At 42.6% G+C, this 25058-nt stretch overlaps 1 protein-coding gene and 1 long non-coding RNA gene across 4 annotated transcripts in view; one reads left to right on the top strand and one right to left on the bottom strand.

Moving 5' to 3' along the window:
- The window catches only part of FTO (FTO alpha-ketoglutarate dependent dioxygenase), a 439075-nt gene that overhangs the window by 307417 nt on the left and 106600 nt on the right, over positions 1-25058 (bottom strand). For all 3 annotated transcript variants that reach the window (XM_055412757.2, XM_088830202.1, XM_088830203.1), the window contains exon 2: positions 17068-17145. In XM_055412757.2, the coding sequence (XP_055268732.1) occupies positions 17068-17145 (78 nt within the window). The remainder of the gene's footprint in view (positions 1-17067; positions 17146-25058) is intronic.
- LOC148774413 (uncharacterized) lies at positions 4429-9610 on the top strand. Its single transcript, XR_016035810.1, has 2 exons — positions 4429-4681; positions 6323-9610. It is a non-coding gene; the product is annotated as an uncharacterized LOC148774413 (long non-coding RNA).

Here is a 25058-nt window from a genome sequence, read left to right on the forward strand (position 1 = left end):
CAAAATCTTCAGGTGGAAATAAGGAGGCAACTGCAGACATAAAGCAGGATCTCAGAGGACAGAGTGTGGCCAGGGAACTCAAGGTGGGAGCCGTCAGCACACCACACGTTGATTTTTAAAGACCTGAGGTCTCCTAGGGGAACAGCACAAACACAGAAGGAAACCCGAAGCCACTTCCTGAGTCACAGACAAAGGCTCAGCAAAGGAGAACTTTGAGGTAGAAAACCAGGAGAGTGTATGAACGCAAAAGCCAAGAAGAGAGGAGTATTTCAAGAAAGATGGACACGTCAGCTATGTCAGCTTCCCCTAAGAGACCAAGAGACATGGGGAAAAAATTATCCACTAGACTGAGCAGCATGAAAATCACTGATGACAATGACCAGGGTCATTTCAACAGAGTGAGGGGGACAAGAGCCTGATGGGAGTCAGCTGGGGATGAGAGAGGAGGTGGCAGAGATGGCATTTGTCTATTGGCGTGGTTTTGCTATGACAGGGAAGAGAAAAACGGACTTGATGCAGGGGAATGCTAGACCAAGGGATGACTTTTGACAATGGAAGAGAAAAGGGCACACTAGGGTTTGTCAGCGTACTCATGGGAATGATAGGGGAAGAAGGGGGTGGTACAGAAGGGAGAGTGACTTACTACAGGAGCAAAGTCGCTGAGTGTCTTGAGCAGGGGGATATGTAATGGAGGATGGAAATTCAGGGAGGGTTTATTTGAGTAAGAGACCTGGTGGATGAGAAGGCTCTGCCAGGTACAGAGTTGGGGGAAAGAGAATGCCTTGAAGGGGAAGTACTGAAGTCCTGGGCTCTTAAGGCCAAAGAAAAAGAAGCACGTGATCCAAGGCAAGAGGAACAAGAGTTACCAGTGAAAAAAAAATTTTTTAATACTTTCCCATGTCATTATTATTGTTATATTTTTAGTGTTGTTTTTAATGTTAAGGTATTTATATGTGATCCTCATATGGTTATGTGAATTTCCCAGATCTTTAGTTATAATTCCCCTGCGTTAAATATAACTTCATTAGTCTCTAGGCCCAGTCTGCACTGAACAATAGCAGTGAGAGTGTTATGGATGCATGTGTGTATTATTTCCAGGCTTCTTCCTCTCTCAGTCCCAGTGGGAGTGTGTTTCAAAACCAAGTTCTTGGGAACGATCTTCCTTCCCTTTAATGTTTTATACTAAGGATTATTTAAAGAACACTGGAATTGTTAAGAAAGTACGGAGAAACTTCCTTTTAATCACTGCTGCTAGCTAAATGTGCTTCCAGTATACTGAGGCCTCAGGGACCTGCTCAGAGAGTAGCCAGTTTAGCAATAAAATTAGGGTGACGGCTCATGGCTCCAGAATGTTCTGTCTCTTGTTTATTGGATTACGCTGCACTCCTCATGGGCTGTGTAAACAGAAAGTATGTCTGTGTCTGCTGTTCTACTGGGATAAACGAGGTATAGAAACCAGAACTCCTAAATGGATCCTGGCAGGCTCAATGGCAGTGCACAGCGATGCCACCTAACCTGTAATCACACATCTAACACAGGCGCTCTGAGGAGCAGGGCGGTGCTACTACACTTTCCTAGTCATTTCCCCACATTTAGACTTGAGTAATTCATCTCCCTTCTTTGCACTTCCTCAATCTTACTGCATCCCTTCTACTATGTCTTGCCTTACTGATCAGGCAGAATAGAGTAGATAACACTACAGTGACAGAAAACCCTCAAATCTTAATGGCTTCACCCAATGATATTGATCATTTTACATATTATTTGTGGGCTGGCACAGAATTCAGTTCAGTTCAGTTCAGTTCAGTCACTCAGTCGTGTCCAACTATGGCAGAGAATTACTGTCCAGTAAAGCAGGCAAAGGCTAATAGAGTTTTGTCAAGAGAATGCACTGGTCATAGCAAACACCCTCTTCCAACAACATAAGAGAAGACTCTACACATGGACATCACCAGATGGTCAACACCGAAATCAGATTGATTATATTCTTTGCAACCAAAGATGGAGAAGCTGTATACAGTTAGCGAAAACAAGACCAGGAGCTGACTGTGGCTCAGATCATGAACTCCTTATTGCGAAGTTCAGACTTAAATTGAAGAAAGTAGGGAAAACCACTAGACCATTCAGATATGACCTCAATAAAATCCCTTATGATTATACAGTGGAAGTGAGAAATAGATTTAAGGGACTAGATCTGATTGATAGAGTGCCTGATGAACTCTGGACGGAGGTTCGTGACATTGTACAGGAGACAGGGATCAAGACCATCCCCATGGAAAAGAAATGCAAAAGAGCGAAATGGCTGTCTGAGGAGGCCTTACAAATAGCTGTAAAAAGAAGAGAGGCAAAAAGCAAAGGAGAAAAGGAAAGATATAAGCATCTGAATGCAGAGTTCCAAAGAATAGCAAGGAGAGATAAGAAAGCCTTCCTCAGTGATCAATGCAAAGAAATAGAGGAAAACAACAGAATAGGAAAAACAAGAGACCTCTTCAAGAAAATTAGAGATTCCAAGGGAACATTTCATGCAAAGATGGGTGCGATAAAGGACAGAAATGGTATGTACCTAACAGAAGCAGAAGATATTAAGAAGAGGTGGCAGGAATACACAGAAGAACTGTACAAAACAGATCTTCACAACCAAGATAGTCACGATAATGTGATCACCGACCTAGAGCCAGACATCTTGGAATGTGAAGTCAAGTGGGCCTTAGAAAGCATCACTACGAACAAAGCTAGTGGAGGTGATGGAATTCCAGTGGAGCTATTTCAAGTCTTGAAAGATGATGCTGTGAAAGTGCTGCACTCAATATGCCAGCAGATTTGGAAAACTCAGCAGTGGCCACAGGACTGGAAGAGGTCAGTCTTCATTCCAATCCCAAAGAAAGGCAATGCCAAAGAATGTTCAAACTACCGCACAATTGCACTCATCTCACACGCTAGTAAAGTCATGCTCAAAATTCTCCAAGCCAGGCTTCAGCAGTATGTAAACCGTGAACTCCCAGATGTTCAAGCAGGTTTTAGAAAAGGCAGAGGCACCAGAGATCAAATTGCCAACATCCGCTGGATCATGGAGAAAGCAAGAGAGTTCCAGAAAAACATCTATTTCTGCTTCATTGACTATGCCAAAGCCTTTGACTGTGTGGATCACAATAAACTGTGGAACATTCTGAAAGAGATGGGAATCCCAGACCACCTGACCTGCCTCTTGAGAAACCTGTATGCAGGTCAGGAAGCAACAGTCAGAACTAGACATGGAACAACTGACTGGTTCCAAATAGGAAAAGGTGTACGTCAAGGTTGTATATTGTCACCTTGCTTATTTAACTTCTATGCAGAGTACATCATGAGGAACGCTGGGCTGGAAGAAGCACAAGCTGGAATCAAGATTGCTGGGAGAAATATCAATAACCTCAGATATGCAGATGACACCACCCTTATGGCACAAAGTGAAGAGGAACTCAAAGGCCTCTTGATGAAAGTGAAAGAGGAGAGTGAAAAGGTTGGCTTGAAGCTCAACATTCAGAAAACAAAGATCATGGCATCTGGTCCCATCACTTCATGGGAAATAGATGGGAAAACAGTGGAAACAGTGTCAGACTTTGTTTTTTTGGGCTCCAAAATCACTGCAGATGCTGACTGCAGCCATGAAATTAAAAGACGCTTACTCCTTGGAAGGAAAGTTATGACCAACCTTGATAGTATATTAAAAAGCAGAGACATTCCTTTGCCAACAAAGGTCCGCCTAGTCAAGGCTATGGTTTTTCCCGTGGTCATGTATGGATGTAAGAGTTGGACTGTGAAGAAAGCTGATCGCCGAAGAATTGATGGATGCTTTTGAACTGTGGTGTTGGAGAAGACTCTTGAGACTCCCTTGGACTGCAAGGAGATCCAACCAGTCCATTCTAAAGGAGATCAATCCTGGGTGTTCATTGGAAGGACTGATGCTAAAGCTGAAACTGCAATACTTTGGCCACCTCATGTGACGAGTTGACTCACTGGAAAAGACTCTGATGCTGGGAAAGGTTGGGGGCGGGAGGAGAAGGGGACGACGGAGAATGAGATGGCTGGATGGCATCACCGACTCTGTGGACATGAGTTTGGGCGAGCTCCGGGAGTTGGTGATGGACAGGGAGGCCTGGCGTGCTGTGATTCATGGGGTCGCGGAGAGTCGGACACGACTGAGCGACTGAACTGAACTGAACTGAACTAAAGCAGTAACTCAGGGATCCAAGCAGCCACCAGGTGGTTATGCCAAAAGGAAAAAGAGGGTTTGGCAGGGTCTGGCACTGCCAATGAAACACCCCAGGCTAGAAGTGATGGCTGCCTTCCATCACTGGACAGAAACAGTCACATGTTTCATCCAGGATGAGAGGACCTGGAAGTGTAATTCTGCAGAGTCGGGGTATGGGGGAGGGGTGGAGAACTGTTTGGCAATCAGCTCCAGGGATAGGCACACATTCTGAACCAGTGATTCATTTCAGATTTTCATTGAATTGTTCCTCCATCTCTGCAAACCACCCTGAAACTCACTCATCTGCCTATTATCAAATTTACAATCTTATCTGAATGTAAATCTGCTCCTCTTTCCAGCCGATTCCAGAATTGCTGCTGCTGTTGTTCAGTTGCTAAGTCGTATCTGACTCTTTGCAACCCCATGGACTGTAGCCCACCAGGCTCCTCTGTAAGTAATACATTTTAGAAGGATTTTTTAAAATGTTTTATGAACTAATGATATATCAGAAATTAGTAACAAGATATTTAGACAACAGGGTCATAGTTTCATACAAAGAAAAACAGTATATGTGAAAATACAGAAAAGAAGATTTGGAAAAAAACAGAGCCAAAATTTTCTGGTAGTTATCTCTGGGTAACGCACTTGGATGTAAATTTAATTTTTTTCTTTAGACATCTGTACAATTTTCAAATTTTCAAAAATAAATGCAGACTACTTCTTAAATCAGAAAAGATGTTACATTTGAAATTTCTTAATTTCAAATAGCTAATTCTTAATTTTGAGTAATATGACACCTCTTGTATGTGCCAGGAGGTTCTTTTCAATGACTCTAAATTTTCAAAATATTTCAAGATATCTTCTACTGATGCTGCTGCTGCTGCTAAGTTGATTCAGTCGTGTCCGACTCTGTGTGACCCCATAGATGGCAGCCCACCAGGCTCCCCCATCCCTGGGATTCTCCAGGCAAGAGTACTGGAGTGGGGTGCCATTGCCTTCTCCGCAAGATATCTTTTGGTACTGTCGAAATCTGACTTGACATGTTGCTCAATGCTCTAGGAAATTCTGATTTTACCACAAGGAATACAAATAACAATAACTAATTAATTTTGTCATAATCTCCAAAAATGCAGGAGAAAACTTCTCCAAACTTAAATTTAAATACCTCTCTTATTATTTATGACATAATTAGATGAGTGCTTGACACATAAAAGTGCCATGAAGTGCTTGTTAGGTTTTTCTTTAAAGACAACAATGGGTAAAGAAATGAACGTTAATTATTGTAATTCAAGAAATGAACATTAGATGAATTTTGGAAAAGAAATGAACATTAAATAATTTCATATTAATTCACTCCATCAAACAAATAAGTCCACTTTACATTTTGGACACAAGGTACAAGTAGAACATCAGATATCACACAATAATTTGGAACACCTGTTGGCAGATTTTCAAATATGTTAGAATTTTTGGTTGTTATTTATTCCCATTAAAGTTTTTCCAGGGAGTGTACAGTTATGTAATTATAATATTAGCAGTAACTGGTCACATAATACATTTCTTAAGATCTATCAAAGATTCTATGACATAAATGATGATTATATATCAAGAGTTTATTAAGTATTTGGAAAGGTATTTTTTTAATTGATGTATAGCTGATTTACAATATTGTGTTAGTTTCAGGTATACAGCAAAGTGATTCAGTTTTATATATATATATATATATGTTACATGTATTCTTTCTCAGATTATTTTCCAATATAGGTTACCATAAGATAGTGAATATAGTTCCCTGTGCTATACAGTGTGTCCTTGCTGTTTATCTGTTTTATTATAGTAGTGTGTATCTATTAATCCCAAATTCCTAATTTATCCCTCCCCCTATGGTCACCATAAGTTTGTTTTCTATGTCTGTAAGTCTATTTCTGTTTTGTAAACTGGAAAGGTATTTTAGATATAAGTTGCCAACATGCCAGACCTTTATCAATGACTGAAAGACATGGAATGTTAGCTTCTCTGGAGCATAAGCTTTATTTTCTAGCTATTTTAAACCATTATATAAAAAATTCTCCTTCTTCCTCTCATATCAAGGGATGGTTCTGAAAGACTTTCATCATATGGTGATGTCAAAACATGGTACTGAATAAGGTACCAGTTCACAGGAGGTTCTCCTAAATGAAGACCAATGGAACTCAACCTTTCATAGAGTGAAATAAAATTTAAAATCTTCAAGTGACCTGGGAAATGGACTTCATTTAAGTGTCAGGACACTCTGATTTCATGGGAGTATATTTCTAATCTGGCTGTTAATAAATTTTGCCAGTTAACACTTTATTTTGCACTCTATAGAAATTCACGCTATATCAATCACAATATTTTCTACATGATTTTCGTTGTAAATTACTTATGACTTGGCAGCCATCCCAGGACAAAAGGGCTAGACACTTATTTGGTCCAGCCCCCCGGCTGCAAGATGCTGAGCTGTCTCCCAAAGGAGGCAGGCGATCTTCCCAAGGCACTGCCCAGGCCTTGCAACAGCTCCCACAAGGAGCCTTGTGAACACGCGACAAAGTACGCTACAAACTGAGAAAACATGTCGGTTCACTCATTCATTCAGTAGTTCATTTTGAATTGTTTTAAAATTTACTGAATATTTATTTGTACCAAACACTGTATAAAGTGCCATAAATATAATGATAAAAATGAGTTAGGGCCCATTTTATAACATCTCATAGTTTAACAGTAGAAACAGAAATAGGAACCAAGAGTTAGAGATCTCAGACTTTTCACAACAGAAGTATGAATATACTACCAGGGGAGCAGGGAATAAATGATCAGGAATGGAGTCTGGAAAATCCTTCCACAAACAAAACTGTTCTTTGTTGTGTGCATGTGCTCAGTCGTGTCTGACTCGTGACTCCATGGACTGGGAGCCCGGCAGGCTCCTCTGTCCACAGAATTCTCCAGGCAAGGATACTGGAGTGGGTTGCCATGCCCCCCTCCAGGGGATCTTCCTGACCCAGAGACTGAACCCACATCTCTTACATCTCCCACACTGACAGGAAGATTCTTTATCACTAGTGCCATACATATTTATTTAGAACATACTATTTGCAAAGCACTAGGTGCTAGGAATATAGAGAAAGCAAAACTTCCATATGCTCTTCTGGAGCTTTTATACACACACACACACACAATATTTATATAATATACAGTATATATAGTTCACTGTTGTTGTTGCCATGCCCTCCTCCAGGGGATCTTCCCAACCCAGGGATAGAACTGCCACCCACATGGAAGATGGATTCTTTACCATCTGAGCAACCAGGGAAGCCCATATATGTGTGTGTGTGTGTGTATATATATATATATATATATATACACACACATACTATATTTAGTATATATTTATACCCTATGAATATAAACTATATATAGTTCATTGTTGTTGTCTAGCTGCTAAGTTGTGTCTGATTCTTGGCAACCCCATGGACTGTAGCCCACCAGGTGCCTCTGTCCATGGGATTTCCCAGGCAAGAATACTGGAGTGGGTTGCCCTTTCCTTCTCCAGGGGATCTCTCTGACCCACGGATTGAATCCACGTCTCCTGCATTTCAGGCAGATTCTTTATCACTAAGCCACCAGAGAAGCACCATATAGTTCATTATATATATGTATATATAGAGTATTTTATTTATTCATTAATTACTTGTTTATTTAGTAAAATAAATTTATTTTATTGTTTAGATTGTGTATTGCTGTTTATGGTGTATTAATGCATTTTAGAATGTGATACGTGCTATGGAGAAAAACAAACCCAAGTAAGTAGAACAGGGGTGTCAGGGCTGAATTTTACACAGGATGGGCAGAGGAGGCCTCTGATGAGGTGACATCTGAGCCAAGGAAGGCAAGAAATGGGCACACAAGCCCTGCAGACAGCTGGGGGCAAAGAGAGTTCCAGGCTGAGGGAACATTAAGTACAAAGGCCTTGGGGCAAGAGTGTGCTTGGTTTATTCTAGGAAGAGCTAGAATGCCAGAGTGGGAGGGGAGGGGCCAGGACAAGCAGGAAATGAAGGGAGAGAAATCAGAGACAGGTTTTGCCCTGCTCTGTAAGTAACCATCAGGACTTAGGCTTTTACTCGGAAAAGATGGGAAGCCACGAAGGGCTTTGTGCAAGAAAATCTAATGAACTGATCGATTTATTTATTTATTTTTGATGTGGACTATTTCTAAGTCTTTATTGAGTTTGCTACAACACTGCTTCTGTTTTATCTTTTGGTTTTCTGGTCCCAAGGCATGTGGAAACCCACGTCCTTGACCAGTGCTCGAACCCGCATCCCCTGAAGTGGAAGGCAATTCAGGACCACCGAGGAAGCATGAGTTGATTTATACTTTAAGAAGAAAACTACTACTGATGCTGTGTTAAAACAAACTGGACATGGAGGCAAAAGAAATCAGGAAACCACTGCAACCACTCAAGAGAGAGAAACGGAGGCAGCCTTTGCCACGATGCACGTGGCAGAGGTAGTGAGAAGCGTTCTGATATTTAATATACTCTGAACGTAACACACGGAGAAGGCAATGGCAAGCCACTCCAGTACTCTTGCCTAGAAAATCCCATGGATGGAGGAGCCTGGTAGGCTGCAGTCCGTGGGGTCGCTAAGGGTCGGACATGACTGAGAGACTTCACTTTCACTTTTCACTTTCCACTTTCACACACTGCAGAAGGAAATGGCAACCCACTCCAGTGTTCTTGCCTGGAGAATCCCAGGGACGGGGGAGCCTGGTGGGCTTCCGTCTATGGGGTCACACAGAGTCGGACACGACTGAAGTGACTTAGCAGAACGTAACACAAGTGGGATTTCCTGGTATCAACACAGAAGAGACTGTACTTAAGTAAGGCAAACATTAAGAAGAGCAGATGCTCACCAGACAGAAAAGGGGCTGAGGGCAGGTACTCTAGACCCAGGGGACAAGAGACAGAAGAGCACGAAAGGATGACAGGGCACAGTAGAGCCAAGAGGTAGTGAGAAACTGTCTGACTGCAGTTGGAGGCTGGACACAATGTCAGGCAAAGCAGTGGACACTAGACCAGCAGAGGTCATTTGGGACCACAGAATCAATGGCCTTAGAGCATATGCAGAGGAGTTTGGACCTGACCTCAGAGGCAAGAGAGACCCAACCAAATTTACAAAGCAAGGAATGACAAGTCTGCCATATTGGGGGGCTTCCCTGGTGGCTACTTTGGTAAAGAATCTGCCTGCAATGTAGGAGACCCAATGGTACAGTCCATGGAGTCGCAAAGAGTCAGACACGACTGAGCGACTTAACACACACACAACAAGGTACACAAAAGAGGTTCAAAATATACTTAAAAATTCAACTTCTTTGGGGCTTCCCTGGTGGTGCAGTGGTAAAGAATCTGCAGGCCATATTTACTGGAACACAATTCTGATGGAGTTGGGGCAAGCAAAGGAACATACCAACTAGGAAACTCTTAAAACTGTGCAGTGGAAGATGACAAATGAAGACCTGAATTCACACTGTCGGTGAGACTGGAAGAGAAGAAAGCCTCTGGGAGACTAATGCTAATTTACTGTGTTCTTTACTGAGATTTTTCTGTTTATAAAATCAATTTAACAAGGGCTTCCCAGGTGGCACTAGTAGTCAAGAATCCACCTGACAATGCAGGAGATGAGAGTTTGACACTTGGGTCGGAAAGATCCTCTGGAGGAGGAAATGGCAACCCACTCCACTATTCTTGCCTGGGAAATCCCATGGACAGAGGAGCCTGGTGGGCTATAGTCCAGGGGTTCGCAAACAGTCGGACACAACTGAAGTGACTTAGCACGTACGCAACCTATTCCAAAACAGAACTCTCTGTTAACTCTCAAAAAGAAAAAATTTGAGATTCTGAAAAATTAGAACTGCCAGGGCCCAGGCAGTAAACAAGGTCTGGAAGCCATGAAGAGAAGCTGAGGGTTGCAAAGGCCTGATCTGAACAAGAGGACCAGGGGTAATGTCACTAGAGAAGGGAATGCAAGGCAGGATCCCTGTAAAACCTAAGTCATATCCTATCATTCTTGTGCTCCAAACCCCGTCATGTCTTCTCATCTCACTCAGAGTCATGGTCAGTGTTCTCACTGTGGGCAGCAAGTTCCTGCAGAATTGGACCATCATGCTCCAATCTCACTTCCTTCTACGCCCCCCAACTCTCTCACTCCCCACCAGATGTTTCAGCCTCAGCTGCATGTCCTCAAATGTATCTTAGAGACTTTGCTGTTAACTCTGTGCAGAAGCAAAGAAGTGTTAAAGTCACTTCAATCGTCCGACTCTTTGCTACCCTATGGACTGTAGCCTGCCAAAAGGGTTCCTCTGTCCATGGGATTCTCCAGGCAAGAATACTGGAGTGGGTTGCCGTGCCCTTCTCCAAGGGATCTTCCCATCTTCCAGGGATCGAACTGGTATCTCTTAAGTCCCCTGCATTGGCAGGCAGGTTCTTTACCACTAGCGCCACTTGGGAAGTCAAGGCTAAGTACATGTGTTTAATTAAGTAACAAATTCATAGACTTCCCCAGTGGCTCAGCAGTAAAGAATCCACCTGCAATGCAAGAGACGCAGGTTCGATCCCTGGGTTGGGAAGATCCCCTGGATGAGGGCATGGTGACCCAGTGCAGTATTCTTGCCTGGAGAATCCTATGGACAGAGGAGCCAGGTGGGCTACAGTCTGTAGGGTCACAAAGAGTCAGACATGACAGCAACTGAGCCCACACACAATGAATTCATATAGGTCAAGAGTAGTTTAATGTCCCTGCAAGACTTTCGGGTAGAACCACCGCACAGTCAGTTGGAATGAGAGCATCGCAGGTTATGAGGGAGAAAAGGGATGGACACAGAGGCGTGGGATCATCGGGATAAAATCAAAGCAATTCCAGAATCACCAGGAGATACAGAAGGGCAGTGCTTAGTTAAACGGAGGACCCAGACAGTCTCAATTCCAGCCTTTGACACTTCATGCTTATGTTTTAAACAAAGTTTTAAAACTCTCGGTGCCTCTGAGTTTCATCTCTAAAAAAAAAAAGAAATTTTTTTTAATATTCATTTATTTGGTTGCCACATGTGGGATCTAGTTCCCTGACTAGAGATAGAACCCAGGTCCCCTGCACTGGAAGCACGGAGTCTTAGTCACTGGACCACCAGGGAAGTTCCTATGGCAGGGTTTTTAAAACAACCTGCCTCAGAGTGTCATGATAAGATTTAAATGAGCAAATACATGTAAAGCATTGAAAACACACTGACACATAGAATGCAGCACCTGCCTGCTTGCTAAGTCACTTCAGTCGTGTCCGACTCTTTTCGACCCTATAGACTGGAGCCTGCCAGCGAGGTTCCTTTGTCCATGGGGATTCTCCAGGCAAGAGTACTGGAGTGGGTTGCCATGCCCTCCTCCAGGGGATCTTCCAACCCAGGGATCAAACCCCTGTCTCCTGCATTGCAGGCAGATTCTTTACCACTGAGCCACCAGAGAAGTCCACACAAAAAAAGCACAGAATGACTGAAAATAACAGGGTAAGTTAAGAAGGGTGGCGCTGTCTCTGGATAAGAGGGATAGACTTCCCATGTCTGGAATCCAGAGGTTACGTTCAATGTAATTCACTTTCCGGTGCTCTGCAGGAAACCAAAAGAGGTCCTCTGGCTTTTCTGCTTGGAGTTTGTTACTGTTGCTGTTTTCTTTCACTGGTTTTCTCTATAGTCTTAATCAGAAGAAACAAACAAACAAACAAAATTCTTTGAAGGCAATGTGAATTTGAGCAAGGTATACTGGGAAGCAAACAGTATAGCAGAGTCTGGGTCTTCAGAGTCAAATAAATCTGGGCTGAACTGCAGCTCTGTCTCTCAGATATGGAGCTTAGTCTGTCCTGATTTGTGAAAGAGGAAATCAATATCTCTATCTCAAGCAATCGAAGGCTGAAGAAGAGGAGGTTGCTGAATCCGTAATTGTGGAATGAATGCAAGAGGCTGCTGTGTGGATGAAATGCGACAAGCGTTCAGAAAACATTGAGCACAATCCCTGGCACACCGGCAGGAAGGGTCAATAAACAGACCCAATCTAGAAACTGCTTGTTTTGATGACTAGCAGCTGGGCTGGCATTCCTGTGGCTAGGACCTGTGTAAGGGACTCAGTGTCAGGGCTGACCTTTCTATTCATTCATGTCATTAAAAAGTATTTTCACTTCATCTTTTAAGAGAAGAGATTTACTGGACTAAGGTTTGGTCTAAACACTCCCTTATTATAGGGTGCACTTAAAGTGATTAGATATTGGTATCAGGTTTGTTGTGGGTCTTAGCAAGATAAAAGTGAAACCTTGAGAGTTGTTCTGTTTGCCTTGGCGTCTCCTTTCCTGGTTCAGTGTATGTCTGGCTCAGAACACCTGGGCTAACCTTGGTGTTTAACTCTTTGTGTACAACTTCTGCCATACAAAAGCTGAAGTGGGTCAGAGGCTGCTTAGTAACAATGTGTGTTACCATGTACCAGAAAGTTTCTATCTATGAAAATATTAGCAAGGATTTAAGAACTGATTACATTCGGAGGGTTTACCTGTTGTAAGAGTACTTTTTCAAATTATTTTTTTCCTGATTACCAAAGAATACATGATCATTTAGATAATTTGGAAAACTAGAAAAGCTCAAAAGAGAAAAGTCTACCAGTGTCGGGTATAACATTTCTGTATAAATCCTGTAGATTACTATAGATACCACCTCCCTGGGGAGGAGTCAATAAAATTCAAATAACACCAAATATTATTATACGTCTTTTTTTTTTTTAATGAACTAGGGACTTCCCTGGTGGTCCAGTGGCTTTGTGCTCCCAATAGAGGGGACCCAGGTTCGATCCCTGATTAGGGAACTAGATCCCACATGCTGCAACTAAAGATCCCACATGCTGCAACTAGGACCTTGCAGAGCCAAATAATGAATAAATATTTACTAAAAATAAATAAAGAACTAACGCCTACAGTAATTCATTCATCCATTCAAGCAAACTAATTAAATACCTACTAGGTGCAAGGCCCTGTATACATCATAGTACAGAGGATGAGACAGAGGAGCATGAGAAAAAATCATTACAATTCAGTTCAGTTCGGTTCAGTCACTCAGTCGTGTCCAACTCTTTGCGACCCCATGAACTGCAGCACGCCTGGCGTCCCTGTCCATCACCAACTCCCGGAGTTCACTCAAACCCATGTCCATCAAGTCGGTGATGCCATCCAACCATCTCATCCTCTGTCATCCCCTTCTCCTCCTTCCCTCAATCTTTCCCAGCATCAGGGCCTTTTCAAATGAGTCCGCGCTTTGCAACGGGGCCAAAGTATTGCAGTTTCAGCTTCAATATCAGTCCTTCCAATGAACACCCAGGAATGATCTCCTCTAGGATGGACTGGTTGGATCTCCTTGCAGTCCAAGGGACTCTCAAGAGTCTTCTCCAGCACCACAGTTCAGAAGCATAAATTCTTTGGTGCTCAGCTTTCTTTATACTCCAACTCTCACATCCATACATGACCACTGGAAAAACCATAGCCTTGACTAGACGGATCTTTGTTGACAAAGTGATGTCTCTGATTTTTAATATGCTAAGTTGATCATAACTTCCCTTCCAAGGAGTAAGCGTCTTTTAATTTCACGGCTGCAATCACCATCTTTTGGATTTTGGAGCCCAGAAAAATAAAGTCAGCCACTGTTTTCACTGTTTCCCCATCTATTTCCCATGAAGTGATGAGACCGGATGCCATGATCTTACTTTACTGGATGTTGAGCTTTAAGCCAACTTTTTCACTCTCCTCTTTCACTTTCATCAAGAGGCTCTTTAGTTCTTCACTTTCTGCCATAAGGGTGGTGTCATCTGCATATCTGAGGTTATTGATATTTCTCCCAGCAATCTTGATTCCAGCTTGTGCTTCCTTCAGCCCAGCGTTTCTCATGATGTACTCTGCATATAAGTTAAATAAGCAGGGTGAAAATATACAGCCTTGACGTACTCCTTTTCCTATCTGGAACAAGTCTGTTGTTCCATGTCCAGTTCTAACTCTTGCTTCCTGACCTGCATACAGGTTTCTCAAGAGGCAGGTCAGGTGGTCTGGGATTCCCATCTCTTTCAGAATGTTCCACAGTTTATTGTGATCCACACAGTCAAAGGCTTTGGCATAGTCAATAAAGCAGAAATAGATGTTTTTCTGGAATTCTCTTGCTTTTCCATGATACAGCAGATGTTGGCAATTTGATCTCTGGTTCCTCTGCCTTTTCCAAAACCTGCTTGAACATCTGGAAGTTCATGGTTCACATATTGCTGAAGCCTGGCTTGGAGAATTTTAAGCATTACTTTACTAGCGTGTGAGATGAGTGCAATTGTGCGGTAGTTTGAGCATTCTTTGGCATTGCTGTTCTTTGGGACTGGAATGGAATCTGACCTCTCCAAGTCCTGTGGCCACTGCGGAGTTTTCCAAATTTGCTGGCATATTGAGTGCAGCACTTTCACAGCATCACCTTTCAGGAACTGAAATAGCTCAACTGGTATTCCATCACCTCCACTAGCTTTGTTTGTAGTGATGCTTCCTAAGGCCCACTTGACTTCACATTCCAGGATGTCTGGCTCTAGATGAGTGATCACACCTTCATGATTATCTTGGTCGTGAAGATCTTTTTTGTACAGTTCTTCTGTGTTTGCCTTAGAAACGAACAGAGATCATTCTGTCGTTTTTGAGACTGCATTCAAGTACTGCATTTCAGACTCTTTTGTTGACTATGATGGCTACTCCATTTCTTCTAAGGGATTCCTGCCCACAGTAGTAGATATAATCATTACAATAACCTCGGATAATTAAAGGACACACGAAGTACTACAGGTGCACACAGGAGGAAGCAGAGACAACCCTCTGGGCTACAGAGGTGTCAGGGAAGCATTCCACAGGAGATGACACGTGAACTGTTACTAACAGGTCATGCGGAAGTTCACCAATTAAGGGAGAGGGAGAGGATGTAACAGGAAGACCCAAAATGCAACACACTGAGTGTGTGCTTAGTCGCTCAGTCATGTCCGACTCTACGATCCCATGGACTGTAGCCCACCAGGATCCTCTGTCCATGGGATTTTTCAGGCGAGAATACTGGAGTGGGTTGCCATTTCCTTCTCCAGGGGATCTTCCTGACCCAAGGATCGAACCCGAGTCTCCTGTGTCTCCTATATTGCAGGTGGATTCTTTACCCACTGAGCCATCGGGGAAGCCCCAAAGCACTGAGAGCCAAAACTCAGCGTGGGTAAAAAGGTAAAAGAGTGGGGAAGACAAGGCTAGAAATGCAGGATCCAGGCAATGAATAGCCACATGGCTGTGAAGCAGGAAGCTGACAGACTCAGATTTACGTTTTGGTTAAAAAATTTTTTAAAAAAATTTTTAAGTGTTTACTTCAGTTTAAAGGATTAACAAAAAAGGACAAAGAGGAAAATGAGAACAATCCAAAAAATGACTGATCAGGTGACAGATGGTGAAGTTCTAATGACACGGGAGATGACACATGATGTCTTGGAAGTCAGAATACCCTGGAAGTCAAGAGATCTGGGATTCCGGCTGGGTAAAGCTCATTCGTTTCTCTCTTCTTTCCATGGTTACTGAGAATCAACAATGTGATGACAGGCATACACTGGGTGCTGGAGAAACCAAGGTGATGTGGCCCAGTTCTTACACACCAAGAGCTAACATCCTCATAGGAAAGAAGGGGTGAAAAGGGCCTATTTTTATTTCCCAGCGTGCCTTCCTCTCCTTCTTTGGTGTTAACAGGGCTCTAATTTCCCTTTGGGAAAAATCCTCCATCTCTGACCTAACCCTCCCTGCAGTGTGAGTGAGAATGGTCATACTCCAACCCTACTCCACAAGGAGGTGAGGATATTAGGCCAGGCAGACAGAAGCATTTCAGTACTCTGAACACAAGGACTGATTCGGGGAGAGGAACATGCCTCTAACCAGGCCAACAAGATCACGCCTGGGAGAATCAGAACCAGGAAAGAAGACATCACCACCTTCTTCTAAAATCCTATGGGCTTAAGACCACCACCCCCAACCCCTCCGAGGGCTGTCAGAGTCCTCTTACACCATCAAGGGATCACCTGTCTAGCATTAGGTCACAGAGAAAAGCCAAGCCAAGAAACAGGGGAAAAGAGTGATCTGATGACATCTTTCGAGAAACTGGATTTGGCCGTGTGCTTATCCTTGACATCTAAGTTATCAGTCGATAAATTCCCTTTTTTGCCACAATGAGTTTGTTTGCGATTTTGCCAGTTGTAATTGAAAGAGTGCTGACTAATTCAGGGGAGAGACAGAGAATCCTATAACTGCAATGCAACGTGAGGGGTACAATCAAGGTATTTACATGGGACAAGGAGGACAGAGGCGAATGCAATCAATTCTATTTGGAGGTAAGGTAAGTTAAAGAAACGTTCACAAAGGAGGTGATGTTTCAGTGAACTCCTGAAGAATAGTCATCTGGCAACAGGATAAGGGGCAAAAGAAGATTCTGTGCAGAAGAAACAGAAGCAGAGGGAAGGAAGTAGGGAAAAACATAGAACGTTTGGGGAAGAAAAGACAGTCCACTATTCCAAAGCACTAAGTTCACAGCAGAAACATTGTGCAGGAACTTACATGTTATGGGGTGAATCAATGGGTGACCAAATCAGACCTTTAACCTCTCATTTAATCTCTCTAGACCACAGTTGCTTCGTAGGTAAAATGAGGTAGATCAAGGGGAAAAAGAATCAATGGAAACTGACAAATATTAAAAGACCTTACCTGCTGATAGAATTCATCGTCTTTGGGTGTCAGGTAGGGAAGCCATGTGTCTTCAAGCTCTTCAAGAAGCCTCAGTTTCTGTTTAAAAATAATAATGATTATAGGTGACTAAATTATAAAGAGACCCAAAATATATGACAATGTCTTATTTTTTTTTTTAACTTTTTATTTTGCACTGGGGGTATAGCCAATTAACAATGTGAAAGTTTCAGATGAGGAGCGAAGGGACTCAGTCGCACATATACATATACATGTATCCATTCTCCCCCAAAACCCCCTCCCATCCAGGCTGACAATGCCTTATATTTCTAATAAGAGAATACCCTCCAAAAGTTAGCCGACTTAAATGTACAAACTTTAGAGGGAAAAGCTAGCCAAAAGTCAATTATAAAATATATCAACTTAATTACATCATATAAAATGTTAACTTAGAAATAATTATTTTATTCACGCACACATTTCAGGAAGCAATTTGCTTCACTCTTTAATACCAGGATCTTTTTCTTCATTGGGTCGCTGCAAGTCGGACGCGACTGGGCAACTTCACTTTCACTTTTCACTTTCACACATTGGAGAAGGAAATGGCAACCCACTCTAGTGTTCTTGCCTCGAGAATCCCAGGGACAGGGGAGCCTGGTGGGCTTCTGTATATGGGGTCACACAGAGTCGGACACGACTGAAGTGACTTAGCAGTAGCAGCAGCAGAGTCATCTTTTGAGTCATCTAATACAGTTTTCCAGAACAAACCTTCCTATCTGTAAAAACTGCTTGAGACATCACTTTGTAAATCCTCACTTTCACTGAAAATACCCAACTAAGCCACAAGAATAGGGTATATGAATTATTTGTTCATCCTGTGAACATTTGAGATCATATCCACTTCCATATTACTTTTTTAAAGTAATCTTTCATCTCTAGAATAATTACTAAACCTATGTTGAGTACCTTTGCCTCTTTTCTTTTCCAATTTTATAAATCTTTTCAAGCACCCACAACTAGCACTGCTGCCGCTGCTGCTAAGTCGCTTCAGTCGTGTCCAACTCTGTGCGACCCCACAGATGGCAGCCCACCAGGCTCCCCCGTCCCTGGGATTCTCCAGGCAAGAACACTGGAGTGGGTTGCCATTTCTTTCTCCAATTCATGAAAGTGAAAAGTGAAAGTGAAGTCGCTCAGTCGTGGCCGCCTCTTCGCGACCCCATGGACTACAGCCCACCAGGCTCCTCCGCCCCTGGGATTTTCCAGGCAAGAGTACTGGAGTGGGGTGCCATCGCTTTCTCCGCAACTAGCACTACACGAGGCTATTTCAAGATACCGTGTCTTCCCCAAACTTCCCCAAGGAAGTTCACACAAAGTAACTAAGAGAGGGCCCCACACCATAACGTACTTCATAAGGAATCAAACACATCTAAGATGACACCTTTATTATGAGGGATTTTTTTCAAAGAATATCTGACCTTATATTCAAGCATATATGATGCATGTGTATATGTGTTTATGTAGCACATAAATAGCATATATATGTTTATTATATATGTATGTGGTGTTGGAGAAGACTCTTGAGAGTCCCTGGGACTGCAAGGAGATCCAACCAGTCTATCCTAAAGGAAATCAGTCCTGAATATTCATTGGAAGGACTGATGCTGAAGGTGAAACTCCAATACTTTGGCCACCTGATGCGAAGAACTGACTCATCTGAAAAGACCCTGATGCTGGGAAAGATTGAAGGCAGGAGGAGAAGGGGACGACAGAGGATGAGATGGTTGGATGGCATTACCGACTCGATGGACATGAGTTTGAGCAAGCTCTGGGAGTTGGTGATGGACAGGGAAGCCTGGCGTGCTGCAGTCCACGGGTTTGCAAAGAATCAGGCATGACTGAGCAACTGAACTGAAATGAACTGATGTTTATTGATGCTTTTGAACTGTGGTGCTGGAGAAGACTCCTGAGAGTCAGTCCCTTGGAGAACAAGGAGATCAAACCAGCCCGTCTCAAGGGAAATTAGCCCTGAATATTCGTTCAAAGGACTGATGCTGAAATTGAAACGCCAGTATTTTGATCATCTGATGCAAACAGCTGATTCATTGGAAAACCCTCTGATGCTGGGAAAGACTGAGGGCAGAAGGAAAAGAGGGCATCAGAGGATGAGATGACTGAAGGGCACCACAGATGCAACGAACATGAACTTGGGCAAACTTCAGGAGACGGTAAGGAACGGAGAAGCCTGGTGTGCTGCACTCCATGAGGTCACAGGAGGTGGACATGACTGGGCGACTGAACAACAGCAACGTGTATACAGACACACAGAAATCATCTGGACGCTACAGAAGTTTCCCGAAGGACAGCAAAACAGAAAAGGCAGAAACAACTGATTTTCAAATAAAACTGCAATGCATATTCAGGCTGTTATCAGCCACTGAGGCACAATTATAAGAATTAGAAGATGGTACACCTTACTCTGGGTTAGTGCAGCCCTAAGCCCTAAAGCAGGACTTGGAGAACACAAACCAGACTTTAGCCTCAACCCTCCCCACGGGCACTGTCTTCACGCAGTGAACAACCTGCTCAACCAGAGGAGCCCTGAGACTCACCTTCCCCCATGTCTGCACAGCCTTCTCTCACTAACCCATTGCAGAGTGCGCGCGTGCTAAGCAGCTTCAGTCGTGTCCAACTCTCTGCAACCCCACCAGGCTCCTCTGTCCAAAGGATTCTCCAGACAAGAATAATGGAGTGGGTTGCCGTGCCCTTCTCCAGGGGATATTCCTGACCCAGGGATCGAACCCGCATCTCCTGTGGCTCCTGCACTGCAGGCAGATTCTTTACTGCTGAGCCACCAGGGAAGCCCCAACCCATCACAGAGTACTCCAGAACAAACACCCTATTGGGCAGAACTCAAGTTATTTCCAGATCTTTTGTATAATTATCCAAAGTGAATAAAGAGAGAGAAAAGAGGGAACAGAAAAATAGCAACCACTTGACCTAAGAGAGACAAAACAGTAAATTTACTCTTATGCAAAATTCTAGCCCATCTATCTAATTAAACTTTCTGCTTTGTCTAATGCTAATTTAAAAGGAGTTTTTCATTTGTGATAGTAAGACTGGCTTATCAGTTAAAATGGGGCTTCCCTGATGGCTCAGTGGTAAAGAATCTGCCTGCTAACACAGAACACGAGGGTTCGACCCCTGGCCTGGGACAATCCCCTGGAGAAGGAAATGGCAACTCACTCCAGCATTCTTTTCTGGGAAATCCCACGGACAGGGGAGCCTGGCAGGCTACACTCCATGGGGTCGTCCAAAGAGTCAAGAAACGCCTTAGAAACTAAATGACAACAACAACCAGTTAAAACTATGAAGAGTTTTCCTTTATGAAAGACCTATAATACTAACACAAAAGCATTGGTTTAGATAAATCACTGGTTAAGCGGTTTATCTGTTTTCTATATTAGCCGTTATTTGAGACAGAGAAAGAACTAATGACGTTTCCATGCCTGTACTTGTACATTTATGAACTCCATCACAAACTGAATCAAAACCTATACCTCAATTTTCACTTCAAGCTCAGGAAAACCTGTATTTTCCTATGACTCTTTTACCAGTCCTTTCTACAGACAGAACATTTAAATGCCAAAAAAAAAAAGTTTTAATTTTTAAAAAATGTTTAAAAGCCTTGAATGATGGAAATGCACATGATATCTCAGACCTTGAGATGGCTCCATCTTACAAATACCACCTTAAAATCTCTTCAGGAGAACCCAAAGAGCTAATCTGTATACAAGAAGGAACACAACAATACAGATTCGTATTCGGAATTACATATTCCACCTTGACCAGATTAAACAGCAAGACACCTGGCCCAAAGAAGAACAAGCACCCTGGAGGATGAAATTCTGTTTATAATTACTGTTTATACTTGTTTATACTTCAGTTGAATTATTATAAAAACAGTCAGCTTAGTTGAGGTCCAGTGTGTCAGACAGACATAAAACATTATAACATGGAAGGCTGTACTGAGAGGATAAAATTCTCTTTTATATAATGATAGAAGTCTACATCTGTTCATCTCAAATTCTGCTCCTCCACCTCCCTTTTCCTTCTGGCAACCGTAAGTTTCTTTCCCATGACTGTGAGTCTATTCTGTTTGTAAATCACTTCACTTAGGTCATTTTTTAAAGATTCCATATCTAAGTCATATCACGTGATATCTGGCTTTCTCTACCTGACTTATTCACTTAGTATTATAATTTCTAGGTCCATCCATGTTGCTGCCAATGGCATTACTTCATTCATTTAATGGCTCAGTAATATTCCATTGTATGTATGTACCACATCTTCTTTATGCGTTCCTCTGTGGATGGACACTTAGGTTGCTTTAATGTTTCGGCGACTATAAGTAGTGCTGCTATGAACACTGGGGTACATGTGTCCAAAAGGATAAAATTCTACAAGAATATCCAGATTATACAGCAAGCAGAATATAAGTGGTCTTCCTCCACTGGGAATTTTAACACTGTGAGCACTGTTATATCTCTATGACAGGAGAGAACAGGGTCGAGAAACCATTCAACTTAAGGCCACACAGATGAACTCTGCTCTACACATCAACATTCACAACCTGTAATTCTACTAATTAACTAATGAAATCAATATAAATAGCACCATTTATCAACTTAAAAAGAAGTTTTGGGGATATTTGCCTTGGTGAACTCAATCAGGAATGATTATTAAACTGGTAGCTTATGAACATCACACATTTCTTAAAAATTAACATTGCTTTAAGAAAAGGCAAAGTCACTGTAGGGAGAACAATGGAGAAACAAGCCTTCTCATACTCAGGAATGCAAAACAGCACAATCTCAATGCACGGCAACAGACAATTCCTATCAAAATTCAAACCTATTCCCTTTGACCCCCACATCCTACTTCTAAAGTGTTTTTTTTTTCTCTTATGGGTACCATGTTCAGAAGAATGTATGTACACCAGATCACAATTTGCAGAACAGAAGCTTTGAAACATACTAAAAACTACTTAACTGTATACTTTGAAAGGTTGAATTTTATGGTGCATGAATTAACTAAAAAAAAAAGATTAGAGACAATGCCAGTGTATGTCCACAGAGGACGGTTAAATAAATGGTGGTACATCCACACAGTGAATACAACACAACAGTCAACAAGAATGAGGAGGCTCCCTTGAGTGAAGCAAGGGACAAACCATCTGCTTGTATTTGCATAAAGAAACATAAAGGATTTGTGACAAACTATTTAAGTGGTTCTCTCTCGGGGACAAGGGCTTCCCAGGTGGCTCAGTGGTAAAGAATTCACCTGCAATGCAGGAGATGTGCAGGAGACGTGGGTTTGATCCCAGGGTTGGGAAGATCCCCTGGAGAAGGAAATGGCAACCCATTCCAGTATCCTTCCCTGGAGAATGCCATGGACAGAGAAGCTTGGTGGGCTACAGTCCATGGGGCCACAGAGTCACACACGACTGAGTGACTGAGCAAGCACGCACACGTGCTCTCAGGGACAGAGGTGGGAAACATCTAGAAGGGACCACGGATAGAGCAAGACAAGACGGAAGATTTCTTCCTGTATTGTTTTGATTTCTGAACTCTGTAAACATATTGCCTATTCAACATATTTCCAATTATCAACTCAAGAATTTGTTGTTGCCATTCAGCCGCTAAGTGGTGTCCAACTCTTTGCGACCTCATGGACTGCAGCACGCCAGGTTTCCCTGTCCTCCACTATCTCCACTATCTCTTGGAGTTTGCTCAAGTATATTTACCGATTAATTCTTCAAGTGGAATTCAATACAAAGATGAAGACAGCGTGATCTGGGGCTTTATTTTAGAAAGTGCAGATATTTGTGATGCATGATAAAGTATTTCAGAGGGAGACTCGCAGACTAGCATAGGAGAGTGAAGAGGGGAAAGAAAATTAGCTCTGACAATTTCTTTGCGTCAACTGTCAAGCAGTTGGTAAACAGACACAATATTCAAATGCACTCTGGAGTGGAGGCAGAAGCGGCTCCTGTTTGACTGTCAGATCTGGCTAATGGTTGCTCCTCAGCCTGAGATACAGATAAATACACACAGCTGGGCCCTCCAGCACACTGCTCTGCTCACAGGTGTCTCTGCTGTCACCCTAGTGTTAAATACATCAAGCAGCTCACAAATGTCACATAGAAAGCCAGAGGGAGAGCAAAGCTGGCTCTCCCACCTGCGGGAGGAGCAGTCAAGACCCTTCCATGAGGGCTACACCCATCTACCTCCACAGCTCCTGCAAGGAGAGGATAGCTAGACACAGGCCTTAGGTAAATCATGTGTGCGTCTGTGATCAGTTGCAACCGTTTGTGACCCTATGGACTATAACCCACCACGCTGCTCTGTCCATGGGATTTCCCAGGCAAGAATACTGGAGTGCGTTGACAGTTCTTACTCAAGGGGATCTTCCCAACCTGGGGATCAAACTCTCATCTCCTGTGTCACTTGCATTGGCAGACAGGTTCTTTACCACTGCGCCACCTGGGAAGCTCATATCACAACTCAAACCATAAAGGCTGGATGTCAAAAACTTTATCCCTAGTAAGATTCTGATTCACTGTGAAAAACTAACTTGTATCTGAGTTTCCATATCTTATCAAATAGGCATGCTGCTGCTGCTGCTGCTGAGTCGCTTCAGTCGTGTCCGACTCTGTGTAACCCCACAGACGGCAGCCCACTAGGCTCCTCTGTCCCTGGGATTCTCCAGGCAATAATCCTGGAGTGGGTTGCCATTTCCTTCTCCTATGAAAGTGAAAAGTGAAAGTGAAGTCGCTAGTCATGTCCGACTCTTAGCGACCCCTTGGACTGCAGCCTACCAGGCTCCTCCGTCCATGGGATTTTCCAGGCAAGAGTACTGGAGTGGGTTGCCATTGCCTTTTCCGATCAAATAGGCATACAGTTTGTTCATCTTATAGTAATTACATAAAAAGATTAACTAGATCATGACTCGTAATGGGAAGGTGTATCTCACCTACAAATGAAGTGTATTTTCCCACTACTGTCTCTTTGGCTTCATCAGATTATGCAAACAGCTCTTCTTCACACATTTTTTCATTTTCCACATAATTTTTACACTAGGAATCATATTTTCTCAGGTTCAGTAAAAAATAAACTTTATCTGAGTCTTCAAGATACAATCACAAATAAAAGTTTATGAAAGTTCAATATAAAAATAATCACCTAATCTTCTGAGGGTCTCCAATAATAAGTGGGAAAACTGACTGAATGCTTTGGCAGGGCCTGCGTGAGAAAGGAAAGCCTACCTGAGGAAAACTCTTCAAAACTAATACCAGAAAGACGAGTGAGAAGTAGCTAAGCCAAAAGAAGTATAAATGTTTCATGTATCCATGTGACATGTTTGTTTTAAAAAGAAAAAGTATCTCACCAAACAGCGTTCAAGGGACTTCCCTGGAAGTCCAGTGGTTAAGACTCCAAGTTCCCAATGCAGGGGACACAGGTTCAATCATGGTCAGGGAACTAGTTCCCTCATGTACCATGCTGCGGCCAATGGAAGAATTTGCATCCTGACTCTATCATTTCCTACTTGTAATACCACACCTGAATCAACCTCTTCAAACCTCACTTTACTTATCTATAAAAAACCCTGTTTCACAGGGTGTTGTGAAGATTAAGTAAAATTAATCATATATCAGTACATTTTAGAAATTATAAACTATGCAGCTATTAGGCAAATAGTATTCAAATGCTGCTCCACAACAAAACTGGAGCACCTAAGAAGCCTGTTAGTTCTAACACCAGTACTATGGGCCTACATGTATGATTTGGGACTAGTTTCTTATCTCCCTGTGAAATACAAATGAAGCAGTACATACAGAGATCTAAGAATGTCGCCAAGCACATAAAAAACCCTCATTACACTTTGGCAACCACTTGCTACTATCATTTACCCATTTCTGAAAAGGACAATTTCATTTATGACTTGTGAATTAT

This window comes from Moschus berezovskii, chromosome 22 (genome assembly GCF_049115385.1).
Source record: "Moschus berezovskii isolate FMDL1 chromosome 22, NW_MosBer_1.0, whole genome shotgun sequence".
Classification (NCBI taxonomy): domain Eukaryota; kingdom Metazoa; phylum Chordata; class Mammalia; order Artiodactyla; family Moschidae; genus Moschus; species Moschus berezovskii.